Consider the following 14,588-nt stretch of genomic DNA (forward strand, 5'->3'; position numbering starts at 1 on the left):
CGAACAGAAATCATGTTGTTTCACCTCCAGGACCATTTCTTGCTGTCAGTTATTTTACCATACAAGATGTTGAATGCTGGTGTAGCCTGGTATAAACGTATAAAACAACATAGGTGCCTTTTCCCCTGTTGAGTCTGAGTTACAAGTCTGTGTGAAGGATGACATAGTCTCAATGTTAATAATCATATTGACGTTGTCTTAAAATATCGCGGGTATCTACATATCCCATGTAACGTTGTTGAGAAACAAACACCTGAGCAAAGACCCCCCCCCCCCCCCCGTAAATTACAAGAAAATTGTTTGCAATCGCAGAAATCCATTACTGTCAAGTAACGAGCCCCGCAGATGCAGTGGAGGGGGGGGGGGGGGGGGGCTGACGACCTGCTGCAGTTGTGTGCGGGGCGCCGCTGGGGTGAGTGTGTGTCCGCCGCCCGCCGCCTCCACCAGCTCCCTTTTCCCGAAGAAAAGAAGAGAGAACCAGCGTTGGTCCGGGGAGGAGGAGGAGGGCCGTCACCGCCGCCATTACCCAAAGCAGGCTGAAATAGCACTTTGACACACGCGTTGTGCTCGCAGACAGACCGACCGGGCCGTGGGCACTTTTTTGCTGCAGTGGAAGCCACATTTGAGACGGAACACCGCGGCGATAGCAGGAAAGGTGCCCGGTGTGTGGGTGTGCGTGCGCGCCGACCCAGCGTCATTGTGGCCACAACAATGGACAGAATAATTATTGAGAAAAAACAACGTGGTGAACCGAGCAGAGAACGACTGATCAGATTTCCGTGGATTTCCTCCGAGGAAGAAGGAGCCCCCCCCCCCCCCCGCCAGAAATCGGATCGCTTTTTTCCCGTTATTGTGGATGTTTAAGATAGACGAACCCGGTGATGCTACAGGAAGAGACGTCTGACACGGGTAAGAGAGATTCTTAAATCATACTTCAAAAAACAACAACAACAAAAACACAGCTAGAGTTACATGCTGCAGTAATATCGGAATGAACTGCGGGTCGGGTCGAGCGTCAGTGCGGCTGGATTGGTGCACATCAGGCGGCGGGGGCCGCGGCGGCGCCGGCCTGACAGATGCAGCAGGAGAAAGGAGCACTGCGCTGGTATGTGAGCCGCCGTCCATGCTGCTACTCCCAAGGAGCTGCCTCTGCCGGCGCACACTGCTACGCCCTACACAGCTGGGTCAACAGACTCCACTCAACACATCGTCGGATTCCCAGGGTTTCTGGTTTCCTGACTCTGCATTGTCATGATGTGGACAAGAGGCAGCAGCGGCGGCAGCAGGCCCGGCGCCGTCAGCCCCGCTCTGACCCAACAACCACCGCTAATCCTCCGCGAAAACAGCCTGCGTGTCCGTTAGCCGAGTGCTACATGGGGTCAGACTGGGGAGAGCAGCTCCGAAGGAGGCTGAGACCCTGGTGTCTCCTTGCAGAGAACTTGTGTGATGATATGGATGTGTTCGGCCTACTTCAGCTGACCATGGTTGCCTCTTACCCTGCTGAAAGTTTCTAATGTTGCAGCATGATTACGTTCCCCACCTTCAGATCCATGATCTCATAATGTTATCGGGGCCATTAGAATGGAATTGATGCTGTGATCAGACACTGCAGGACATGTTTCTCAGGGCGTTCACTTATAACCCGAGGTTGGTTGTATGTTTTAGGGTGTAGATTGTGGAGGATACTGGTTCTCCAGTGATGGTTTGATATTTTGTCATTACTTCGTCACCCTCACCTCAGCTGATGGGTGTATGTTCACTTTGTCCTCAGTTCATTTGGCACTCCTGTGGGGAATACACCTGCATTACTAATGCCGTGCTAGTACATTGCCATACCACACTACTGTGATACTTTACAAATGTCACTCATTTGTTGGGGATAAGCGCATGAAAAGGCTAAGTTGAAAAAACTAGCAGGTTTCCATGTTTTACAACTGGTTTCATGTTATTGTAGTCACCTAATGTGGTCTAGGATTTAATATTCTTACAATCAATTGGTTCATAGTTGCCAAACTCTCCCCTAGTGAGTCAAAAAGGTATTTTGGATGATTGCCCAGTATGAATGCATATTATACTTTCTGATTTCTCTCTTTCTCTTTTTACAGGATCTGCCGTCAGTGAGGAATGAATGAAAGACCCTGCTCTTATTGTACTGCTGTTTTATACAATTGCAGCCCATCTAAAGAGACTGAAATTAGGTCCCCTGTGTGGATCCACAACTTTATGGACAAACATTAAAAACGTGAAACATTGTTTAGTGCCGGTTTATGGCAGGATGAGCGTCAGTAGAGTATGATGGCAAAAAAGCAAGATGTACGATCGCCCATTTACAACCTCATTGTGGTGGGTTTGTCTGGAACCGAGAAAGACAAAGGGCAATGTGGGGTTGGAAAGTCCTGCTTGTGTAACAGATTTGTTCGGTCTAGTGCTGATGACTTCTACCTGGACCACACATCAGTGTTGAGCACCAGTGACTTTGGGGGTCGAGTGGTTAATAATGATCACTTCCTGTTTTGGGGGGAGGTTTCACGCGTTCTGGAGGAGGGGCCAGAGTGCAGGATGCATGTTGTGGAACAGACGGAGTTCATTGATGACCAGACTTTTCAGCCACATCGTAGCACTGCTATGCAGCCCTACATCAAAAGGGCAGCAGCAACCAAACTGGCATCAGCAGAGAAGCTCATGTACTTTTGTACAGATCAGCTGGGCCTAGAGCAGGACTTTGAACAAAAACAAATGCCAGAGGGGAAGCTGCAGGTTGATGGCTTCCTGCTTTGTGTGGACGTCAGTCGGGGCATGAACCGAAATTTTGATGATCAGCTGAAATTCGTCACAAATCTTTAAGCAAGACCAAGAAGCCCATTGTGCTGGTCCTGACCAAGTGTGATGAAGGAGTTGAACGCTATATCAAAGATTCACATACCTTTGCTATCACCAAAAAGAGTCTGCCAGTAGTTGAGACATCTGCGCGTTCAAATATAAACGTTGACCTCGCCTTCCTCACGTTGGTCCAACTTATCGATAAAAGCAGAGGAAAGCCCAAGATTATTCCATATTTTGAAGCCCTAAAGCTCCAGAGTCAGCAAATAGCTTCTGCCAAGGATCGCTATGAATGGTTGATCAACCGGATAGTGAAGAATCATAACGAAACCTGGTTAAACACCAGTCGACGCATGAACACCTCACAGGAGTACAAAGAATACGTCTTCTTAGAGGGTACTGCTAAATGCAAGAAGCTTTTCCAACAGCATGTCTACCGTCTGAAGCAGGAACACATCGAGAGGCGTCGCAAAATATACCTGAGCACTCTTCCTTTAGCACTTAGTTCTTTGGTGCCTGACCTTGACGAAATAGATCAGTTGAGTTGGTCTGGGGTACAGAAGGTTCTGGAGTCTAAGCAGCACTTTTCCCACTGGTTTGTTGTTCTGGAGGACTCACCATGGGAAGACACATCTCACATTGACAACATGGAAGATGAGCGAATTCCATCAGATCTACTGGAGACTGCCGAAGCTGAGGAAATATTTAACACCCACTTGGAGCATTTGCGTAATGAGTGCAGGCGTGCCGAAATGAGGCTCGAGTTTAAACATAAGTTGTCGTCTTCTCCCTTCGTCACACCTGGCAGACCATGGGAAGAGGCCCGCAGCTTTATCATGAATGAGGAGTTCTACCAGTGGCTGGATGAGTCAGAGTACTTGGAGCTGTACAACCGCCATCAGAAGGAGATCATTGACCGTGCAAAAGAAGACTTCCAGGAACTCCTGCTGGAGTACTCTGAGCTTTTTTATGAGCTTGAGGTAGATGCCAAGCCAAGCAAGGAAAAGATGGGGGCAATTCAAGAAGTTCTAGGGGAGGAACAGCGGTTCAAGGCGTTACAGAAGCTACCGGCTGAAAGAGATGCTCTGGTTTTGAAACATATACATTTTGTCTATCACCCTACAAAGGAGACCTGCCCCAGCAGTCCTCACTGTGGAGACTCGAAAATCGAGCAGCTTCTAGCGTCTCGTTTTCCCACGTGTTACCCCTTTTTTGATTTGAAGGCGCATTTTGGGGACACAAAGGCTGACAGAATTAACCTCGTAATACTGGGGAAGGATGGACTGGCCAGAGAATTTGCAAATGAGATTAGGACTCTGTGCACAAACGACGACTGGTACGTGTTAGATGGAAAGATGTATGAACTGACACTCCGGCCAATTGAAGGAAATGTGCGTCTTCCCGTCAATTCTTTCCACACCCCGACTTTCACCCCCCATGGATGTCTGTGTTTGTATAATTCAAAAGAATCCCTCTCCTATGTGGTTGAAAGCCTTGAGCGACTCAGGGAATCAACCCTCGGTAGAAGGGATAGCCAGCTCGCACAGCTGCCAACATCTCTGCATCTAGTCACTAAAAGAGGAGTAGGGTCATACGTGGATATTGGTGGAGAGACCGCTTTAAACCTGATAACACAAGGACAGCAGGTCGCAAGGAGGCTGCAGTGTAGCTTCTTGGACCCGGCCTCCCCTGGAGTGGGCTACGGTCATAATGTGAATGAGACTCAAATCAACCAGGTGCTGAGGGGCCTTCTTGATATCAGGAGGAGCACATCCTTCAGTAGTAGCTCCCCACCACTTCTCCCCGAGGCTCCGGGTGTCCGAGACTCTCCTCATCAGCCGGCCCCAGAGGCGGATCTTCGCATTGTTATGTGCTTAATGTGTGGCGACTCCTATGACATCGAGCAGCTCTTATCTCCTTTCCTAATGCACCAGCACTGCCGGCCCATGTCTAATAGTGGCACCTCTGTATTGCTAGAGCAGACGATTTCTGGACACAAGCTGGCTATAGAGCTCTCTCTGCTCTCATACCATGCATCCTTCACTTTACGGAAGAGCAGGCTAGTGCACGGCTACATTGCTGTGTATTCGGTCTCCCGAAAAGCTTCCCTGGAGACTCTGTGTGCATTCTTGTGTGAGGTTCAGGACATCATCCCAGTCCAGCTGTTGGCGGTGGGGGATAGCCAGGCAGAGCTCACTGACAGTGACTATGCCCGCGAACAGCAGATCCAGGGAGAGGAGCTAGCCCATGAGATTGAGGGTCGTTTCAACAGTGTGGTTTGTGGGTCTGGTGGGGTGGTGGGAGGCCTACACAGGATAGAAATGTTCCATCCTTTTCTGATGGAGGTGGTAGAGAAACGCAACATCGTGGAAGCCACACACATGTACGATAACGTTGCTGAAGCATGCACCACTGAAAATGTGTACTCCCCGCGCTGCAGTTCTCCGAGTCCTGTCACTCTGTTCCTGGACTCGGAGGATGATGTCGAGCCGTCACCACCATACTATGATGGCACGCTGACTTCTCACAGTGGGGGCTTTAATCTTACTGAGTTGGAGTCCAATGACATATCTGTCATCTCTGACATCAGAGACTTTGAGAACAAACTCAACAATAAAGTGCCCTCCCAAGTACGAGTTAAACCCGGTGTCACGTTCGACTTTCGTAAGGTGAGCCGAAACCCATACATGGACACGCTGGGTCACCGTCGCTCCTTACCCTCTGCTGTCACCTGGGTTCCTGGTGGGGATGTGGGCTACGATCCCTCCGACTATGCGGAGCCCATCGACGCAGTTTTAAAGCCCCGCCCCAGCAACGAAGAGATTATCTACTCAGTGCCGCATGATAGCACACAAGGTAAAATCATCACCATCCGCAACTCAAACAGGATGCACTCCAATGGGAATGGCTCTGACAGCGAAGCAGACAGCAGCTCTCTGGAGCGAAGGAGGAAGTTCTCAGCAGCGGGCGTGAAGCCTCGTCTTTACCGTGACCGCTCCAAGCGGCTTGGCAAGTTCAGCAGCTTTCGAACAAGCTTCATAGGCAGTGATGATGAGATGGGAGCACTTCCAAAGTCCAAGGAGGATGACTTTGGGACCTTGAAGGGTGAAAGTCTAGTGAATGAAGAGAGCGAAGACCCAAAAAAGAGGAACATTCTGAAGAGCCTGCGAAGAACAGCCAAGGTTTGTATTATTACACCAGCAAAGAAAGGATATCGATTGTAGCACATTGTCTTGCAGCTCAAAACTAAATCCAGTCTTCCGTGCCTCTCTGCTCTCAGAAAACAAGAACAAAGCCTCGACCAGCGATCCCTAAGCCGCCGGAGAGCAATTACTTCGGGGTCCCCTTGGTGAACGTGGTGTCCCCAGATCGACCCATACCAGTATTTATCGAGAAGTGTGTCCGCTTCATTGATACCACAGGTGAGTTCAGCTCTTCCCTTTTATCTGCTACTGGGGTCAGTTGGGTGTGCAAACGTGAACCATGCGAGGCCTGTGGGTGCGCGTTCATGACCACAGTGGCATATTAAATTGTACGTAATAAACTGATGTATCATCGTACAAACTGACAGTATCTGTGAAGTTCTCTCTGCAACTGGGTGTATAACTTGGGCATCGCCCTTTTCTCTGCTGCTCTTCTCTCCCTTCAGGTCTAAACACAGAGGGTTTGTACCGTGTAAGTGGGAACAAGTCGGAGATGGAAAGCATGCAGCGGCAGTTTGAACAGGGTGAGTCGACGCCGTTCCTTTGTGAACCAACTCTGACGTGTTCATCAGAACTCAATCAGAACCAGCAAACGTAAGCGTCTCAATCAGTCCTGATAACAGCTTTTGCTCTCCTTCTTCAGACCATGGCTTAGACCTGGTGGAGAAAGACTTCTCCATAAACACTGTGGCTGGAGCACTGAAAAGCTTCTTCTCTGAGCTGCCAGAGCCCTTGGTGCCTTGTGCTCTGCAGGTGGACCTACTGGATGCTTTCAGTAAGCAAACACCGCTGGGCTGGGAGGGTCTTGATTTCTTAAGAAGGGAGATGGGTTGGGCAGCTTCTCTAAGATTTGCTTTGCACTGCAAGGACAAAAGTAATAAAATGAAAGCTGGTGCACAGACTCTCACGTCGTTGAAGGTACCACGATGAGGTTATTCATCGTATTTTGTCGCTGTGTGTGCAGAAATCAGTGACCGAGAACAAAGGCTGTACACCATGAAGGATGTTCTGAGGAAGTTCCCCAGGGAGAATTATGACGTCTTCAAATATGTAGTGAGCCACTTGCACAAGTATGCTGTCACTTTCTTTCTCTCTCTTTCGATGGTTTTATTCTTCGACATGCCACAGTGAATAAAGGTGTGTTTTCCACAGAGTGAGCCAGCTCAGCAGGCTCAACTTGATGACCAGCGAAAATCTGTCCATCTGTTTCTGGCCGACCCTCATGAGACCAGATTTCTCCACCATGGACGCCCTGACCGCCACGCGCACCTACCAGACAATCATCGAGAGCTTCATCCACCAGTGTGCGTTCTTCTTCTACAACCAGCCCCTCCTCGACTCACCCACGGGCCTCGCAGGCCTCCCCGCCTCACCCACCACCACGCTTGGCAGCGGCAGCTCTGCCTACTCCTGTTACCGCTCGTCTCCTCCTTACACCGCCACACATTTCAGCCCCCTGCAGCAGTCACCGCCCACCACCCCCCAGTCTCCCCTGCAGTCCCTGCTCCCCCCCCTCCACCAGCACTCCCACTCCCACCATTCCGCGGCTGAACAAGAGACACTGTGAGAGACAATGAAACCATGTGTGCCCATGATGATGCTGGACCTTATTACCAACACACACACACACACACACACACCACATCCATGATCACAGACACTTCCCATGAAGACAGGAAGTGTCTCAGAAATTCCCCCCAAACTGCCGTTTGTATCCGTACTGGTGTCTCATCAGTGGCTCCTCCTCCTCGGCTCTGTGAGACCCTCATCGCCTTGAATTAGCTAACAACTGTTCCACACCATCATCACATACAGACACGTCTCTGCCAAGCTGGAAGACATTTGTGGCCACCGTGTTTTTATCTGTGTACATCGTTTCCTCTCATCAAAGTATTACCACTGGATTTGCAGGACTGTTGGTCTGTAGGTCGTCGGGCCGGAGTTCATTCCGTAGTAGCAGACGCCTCTCGGGGGGGGTGTCTCTCAGCTCTACTTGAGGGGGTGGGAGGGAGGGAAGGGGGGGGCGGGGGCACATCCAGGGGATGCACTTTAATGATCACTGAAGTTTTTTTTGTGTAGTTTTGTTTGCTCGTGTGTTTTGAATTTCACAGCTCAGCCATACCCTTTTGCCTCGACAGAGCAGATCAGACTTTGTTTACATGGAACTCTTTTTTGTTGTTGCTGTTTTGTATCCACGTACTTATCTGAAGCACTTTTTGATAGTGTAGTGTTACATCTGAAGAAATGCCACCATTCATTGTCCATACGGTTGCTTTGGGTAGCGTGTGGCAGCAGTGCAGACTTGTGAAACAAGACGCTTTTGTAAAAACTTGTTCTTCATCCAGATGTCCCCCTTTTTTTTCAGGCTGATGGGAAATCTGATTTGTATCCTCCCTCCTCCAGCCATGTGAAATATAGGGTTGGTTTTAGAGATTGTCCCCTTTCTAGCTGTTGGTCGATCCGACTGGGTGCAGGAAGTGTCATTAGACCACTGTCAAATCAGTGAGGACGTCGCCTACCATCAGTCAAGTGAAGAAGAGACGTTGCCATGTTTGAATGTGTGAGCTAGTCGTGCTAGAACATACCGCTACATTGCAAACTGGTGTCCACATGTTTGAAACGTGATGCTGGACGTGCTGCTGTGGGAGTATATCAATTCAAGCTCTTAGTATTCATCTAATATTAACAACCCTTGACTCGGAAAATGTTTTTTCCTCTTCGCACTGTTACCGTCAGTCCTGCTTTACCAGCACAGTGGCCAGTAGAAATGGTTTGTGGATCAGCGCCTCCAGCTGTTAACCTACTCTAGTGAAGTAGTTTTGTGCCGGCACATTGTCCACTCCACCCGTTCATTAAAAAGTATGTAAATGAAGACCTGTTTTGTTTTGTTTTTATATATATATATATATAAAAAAAATCCTAAAACATAGGAGAGGAAATGCTACTTTTTCAACTGGGACAAGTAAACTGGATCACCAGACAAAACGTGCCGTGTCTCATGACTGGAGCCTTTTACTGGTCGTGTTTGTATTTGAGAACATTATTACTGGTACTAAAGGAACTGTTGCTGTTGGAGGTCTGCCCTCGAAAGTGCTGGTCAGGATTAACGGAACGCTCCCGTGGATCTGAGACTGGCACAGAACCAACCGTCCTCCGTGACACGGTCACCGACGTAAATAATCCTACTGCATCACTTAACACAACCTTGGCACATCTGCCAAGTGAGAGCGTGCTACTTACGATGGCTGTTTGTTTGTTGGAGAAGGCCACCCGTTAGTCAGTGGTAGAAAACATTTCTAGTGTGTATTTCAAGGGTTGAAACTCCAGTTTTACAAATTTTTTTTTGTGAATGGTTGAAAGGCCACTTAGTGCATGATTTAAAAACATACCATGGGCAAGGGATGAAAGCCTCCCCCCCCGTTTTGAAAACATGACATTAGTCGGAGAACAAAAACCCATATTTAAGAGAACTAGCTGAAACATTTATGTACTGTGCACCAAGAGAAAACCATGGGATTGGTCTGACTGACAGTAGTGTTGGAAGATGAAGGCCTATGTGTACTGTATGATAGTTAATAAATTAAATCTTGTAAAATTGTCCTCCACCATCCTGTGGTGTTTATCTGTGTGTGTGTGTGTGTGTGTTTCACTGAATCACCAACCAGTGATGTTCAACTTGAGGTAAAGCATGTTCCTAATACACCCTGACAATAATATAATCATTTATAGAGAACAGAGAGACAAAGGGAAGATTGAATAAAAAAACAAACAAACAGCAAAAATCATGTCATGGCATCACACTGGGGTATAACAACAGCTGGGAAATGATTGGAGGAAAAGGAATACAAATGACTGAAATAGCCTCGTGAAAAAGAAGGAAAGAAGATGGGATTAGTCAGAGCAAGATTCTTCTTCTTCTCCTTTCGGCTTTGTCCCTCTTCAGGGGTTGCCACAGCGAATCATCGAATCGATTTCCATCTTTCCCTGTTCTCTGTATCCTCTACTCTGACTCCAACTACCTCCATGTCCTCCCTCACTGCATCTATAAACCTCCCTCTTCTTCCCTCTCTGTCTCCTACCTGGCAACTCCATCTCTAACATTCTCCTACCAATGTATCCACTGTCCCTCCTCTGCACATGTCCAAACCATCTCAATCTAGCCTCTCTAGCTTTTTCTCCTAACCTTCCTGTCTGTGTTGTCCCTCTGATGACCTCATTCCTAATCCTGTCCATCCTGGTCACTCCTAAAGAGAATCTCAGCATCTTTAACTCTGCCACCTCCAGCTCTGCCTCCTGTCTTCTGCCTATCGCTAGTGTCTCTAAGCCATACATTGCAAATAAAAAATAAATTCTTAAAACAAAATGTGTGACCGTATGTGAACATGTGACGAAACTCACCCAGAGAAGATTTGCTGTCATCTCACTCTGACTTCCTGGAGAAATCGCTTTTCTCTTTCCAATGAAATGTTGTGTTGTTCCCTCAAAGAGCGTCTTAAAAGCAGCAGCATGGGGTTTCCCGGTCATGGTCGCAGGGCCGCGTCCTGCACCAGCACACCTGATTGGTTTGTACAGAGCGGATTTGACTCAGGTGTGTTGGAGCAGCAGACGTCTCCAACTTGAACCTGATGTAGAAAAGCTGGATGGGCGTGACTGAACGTTGCTGCTTGTGAAAATCCATCCAGTCCATCTATTATCAGCCACCTTCTGACATGTGACAACGCTTTCACTGCTGGAAGGAGATGTTTAAATGTTGTTTTCAATGGGTTTCCCTTCAGCAACTCCAGTAAAACGCAGGAGAAATAAAAACTGGAAGCTCCTACAGCCAGAGGAACAGGTGGCTGATAGATTCATCAATTATTCACAGCAGATCTGCCACGAGTGGCTGCTCTGCTCTGTGTCCTCAGCGTCTGTTCACCTGAGAGCAGCAGCAGCATGGCGCCATCTGCCGGCTGTTCGCCTGAACTGCCGGTCATTCTGCCACCAACTGTTCAAACATCACTACAGACATACTACAATAAATTCGAATATCATCAAAAAGTAGTTTTTTTCCTCCCAGGAAATCAATGAAAAGAGTAATGCACATAATTATATATATTCTTCACACACAGACTGTGATATATTAGTGTGTTTATTTTCTTTCTTTTTGATGATTATATGATTTGATTTGATATGATGATTTGATATAACTACAGCTTCAGTATCTTGGAAATTAGAATATTATATTCAGATAATTCGTTCAAACACCAGAAAAGGCTTCGTCAGTCTGGCAAAAACTCCAGACCTGATGATTGTCCAGAACATGATCGCTAATACAACAATTTAGGTTAGATTCACCAAGAGTGGACTGCTGCTGGAGTCAACTCTGGAACCAGAGACAACGTCAGGGCCGGGCCGCTTCTCGAAAATAATTCACCCCTAGCCCCCCCTGTGCCTGGCACATGCCTGGCACTTTATTCAGTGCTAAATTATACATTTCAAGTGGAATGATGCCAGTCAATATTTAAAGTGACTTTAATGTGCATTTTTGCAGCAATATTGTTTCAGAAAAATGCTACATATAGTCTGGGCTTAATCACTCATCAGACCATCGAGCAACAGATGTTTCTTAATCTGAATATAAAACATAAATAAGAAGAATAAATATAACCTGTGAAACTGCCATACCACAGCAAGAGAAACAGGTTTTATGGGAGTGGATACCTGGATAGTGGCGCACCGACACCACTAGGGGGCACAGTACCCTTGTTGGAAAGTGAGATGACAAAGTTTAAATTAAGCTCATAAAAATAACATGGGGCACAGTAACACAGGATTATATTTAAAATATAGGCCCAGAGAGGGGAACATCTTACCTTTACTTAGAGCTGCTTGTTGAAGATGTTGAAATGTTGAATGTTCTCCCTCCACTCTCCAGTGACCTTTGGGGTCAGGAATCGGCGTCATGGGCTTTTCTTTCGTGCAACATGCTCCTTCTGTGTTCACTGAACGCAATTCTTCATTGAATCAATCAATCTCCTCCAAAAAATGACGTTGGATACTTTTGTAAACACACTTGAAGTGGCTCCTCTTTACCGAGGTCATTGGGTTAGCGGTGCTCTGGGTCGGTTAGGTTGGGGTTAGGGCATTCTTAACAAAATCAGGGTCCTCCTCAGCACAGTCCTGTCTTAGACACATTCTCCTCTATGCAGTGTTGCCAGGTGTACCACAGCAATTGTGTTTGTCATGAAATATGAAGCAAAAAAAGTCAGCTGTTAGTTTTTATTGATAAACATTGCTTGAGGTCAAATTGGCCCCGAGGACGACGACGACAACAACAACAACAACAACAACAACAACAACAACAACAACAACAATTCATCATCTGGGGATCTTTCTGTGTGGAGTCTTCTCTCCCCATGTCTGTGTGGTTCTCTGCGTATTCTCCAGTTTCCTCTGTCCTCCAACAGCAGGCTGAGGTTAATTTGTCACTGTAAATCCCCCTAGGGATGTGAATGTGAATCCTTCAGCTGGTGACTGGTCCAGGTTGAACCCTGACGTTCACCGGTTGACAGCTGGGATCAGATCCAGAACAACTGAGACCCGTAAGATGAATGAATGAATGAATGGCTTATAATAATAATAATAATAATAATAATAATAATAACAATAATAATAATAATAATAATAATAATAATAATAATAATAATAATAATAATAATAATAATAATAATAATAATAATAATTTGTAACAGGCAGGCACATTTCAATGGGCCTGGACTATTTGCATAAATAGCAAATAAAAATCTTCAGTCATCTTCCGTTTGAACTGGTGGATGGAGCATTCCAGGTATTTGACCTCTCTAGGGTCGCGTCAAAAGGCATGAGACTCGTCAGGGGGAAAGTGTCGAAATATAAACATTCATAATGGAATGGGGTTATTCAGTTTACACTGTACTTAAAAATACCAAAAATACATCTTTAAAACAACTACAAAAGAAGCAAAAAGCAAAAATCCAATTCACAAAAGCTGCCATCATTGCTGGATGTCTTGGGAAACACAACCAGATCTACATGTAATAAGCGGGGGCTGAGTACAGCAAACAGGGGTTCAGTTTGCTCCCTGCAGATGCAAAAGCGCTGCTCTCCTGGGACTGGTGACGATAGTACCTGCGAAGAGCGGGACTGCACGGGTGGCACTGTCTTACATGAAGGAAATACTCATCAGGCGACTGGAGGTGTAGCCGCAATCCTCACACACAACAAGATCTTGGAGCGTCTTTGGCGATAGGCATACTGTTGGTGAATGCCGTGAATCTTCCTCATGTGGGACTCCAGGGAGCAGCGCTGTGTGAAGGCCTTCTCACACAGCTCACACTTGTAGGGGCGGATTCCTGCAGCGGATGGAGACACGTTCACTCGTGATCGTATGAATATGAAACACCGGAACCATCCGAGTGCTGGGCGGACAGTCACTCTACCTTTTCAACCGTGCCACTGCGGATCTGTCTCTACATTTGTTTTTTCAGAGGCCGGCCTGTGGGCGCTCTTCACCAACATGGTTTAGAATTCACAGAAATATTTAGTCTGTAGGGTCTGACTGATTCCTAATTTGGGCAGAAATCCATTATCTCTGTTCTCGATTATATTCCTTATTCCACTTTTCAGCCTCGCTCATAGCACCCTTGGTTCTATGATGCTGCTGTGTACACAGACTCCTCAGTGGAAAAGTGGTCTCTCTCTCTCTCTCTCCCTCCCTCTCTGCCAGAGAGAACGTCACATCTCACATGGAAATAAATCCCAGTTTTAAGATTAGGATTACAGCAAACAGTCAACCTAACACAACCTAACACTAAACCTATAGACATCCACTGAAGCCATCTAATCAGACCATGGTTTAGGTCTAACTGCAGTCGTTTTATGACCAGTAATACGACACTCTAATGACCATAATGTATAACAACAACAACAACAATAGTAATTCTTAGGCCACCACTAGTTTTGTGGTTTGAGCAGGTTAGAATGATCATGAGCTGTTTTTCTTTCCAAATATGACGACGATTATGAAATATTAATGCATTAGCAATGTGCTACTTCTATTCTTTTCCAAATCAGGCACTTTCCAGAACGAGCAGCCTGATGAATGCAGAAACGCAGCCTCTAACGTCCGCACAAACTCATTCTCTCTCTAGCTCTTCTCCTCACACACTGTACTCTATAACTTGTTTCTATTGTTCTTCGTTTCAGTCTTTGAGAGCTCTACCACATCATGGTGTTTTGAACCTCTCCTCTTTCCAAAAGCAGGAGGGGTTTGAATTGTTTGACCATGTGCAGTGTAGTTATGGCATATGGAGCCCCATATGCCATAACTATGTTGTTTATGATTGGAAACAATCATAAACATCTCATTTGTCACAGAAAGTAATTACTTAATAATAATTACTTTGTATGGGTTTTATGACCATGAACTAGCTTGTGTCTGAGGTTTGGCACGTCTGTGACCTGGTTTAGGTAGCGACAATAATTAAAATGATTGTAGAACAATGTCTGTATAAAGATTCCCAGTTTACTCCTACACCGCACAACACC

General features: G+C 46.6%; 1 protein-coding gene across 1 annotated transcript; it reads left to right on the plus strand.

The window, feature by feature from the left end:
- Positions 1-2,292: 2,292 nt before the first annotated feature.
- LOC144739435 (rho GTPase-activating protein 35-like) lies at positions 2,293-7,590 on the plus strand. The gene is given in 7 exon segments (XM_078622390.1): positions 2,293-2,836; positions 2,839-6,002; positions 6,101-6,242; positions 6,470-6,547; positions 6,667-6,798; positions 6,988-7,093; positions 7,176-7,590. Coding segments are annotated over 7 exon segments (4,581 nt in total).
- The last annotated feature ends 6,998 nt before the right edge of the window (positions 7,591-14,588 follow it).

The sequence above is a fragment of the Lampetra planeri genome, unplaced genomic scaffold (assembly GCF_965212315.1).
Source record: "Lampetra planeri unplaced genomic scaffold, kcLamPlan1.2.h2 scaffold_1490, whole genome shotgun sequence".
Classification (NCBI taxonomy): domain Eukaryota; kingdom Metazoa; phylum Chordata; class Hyperoartia; order Petromyzontiformes; family Petromyzontidae; genus Lampetra; species Lampetra planeri.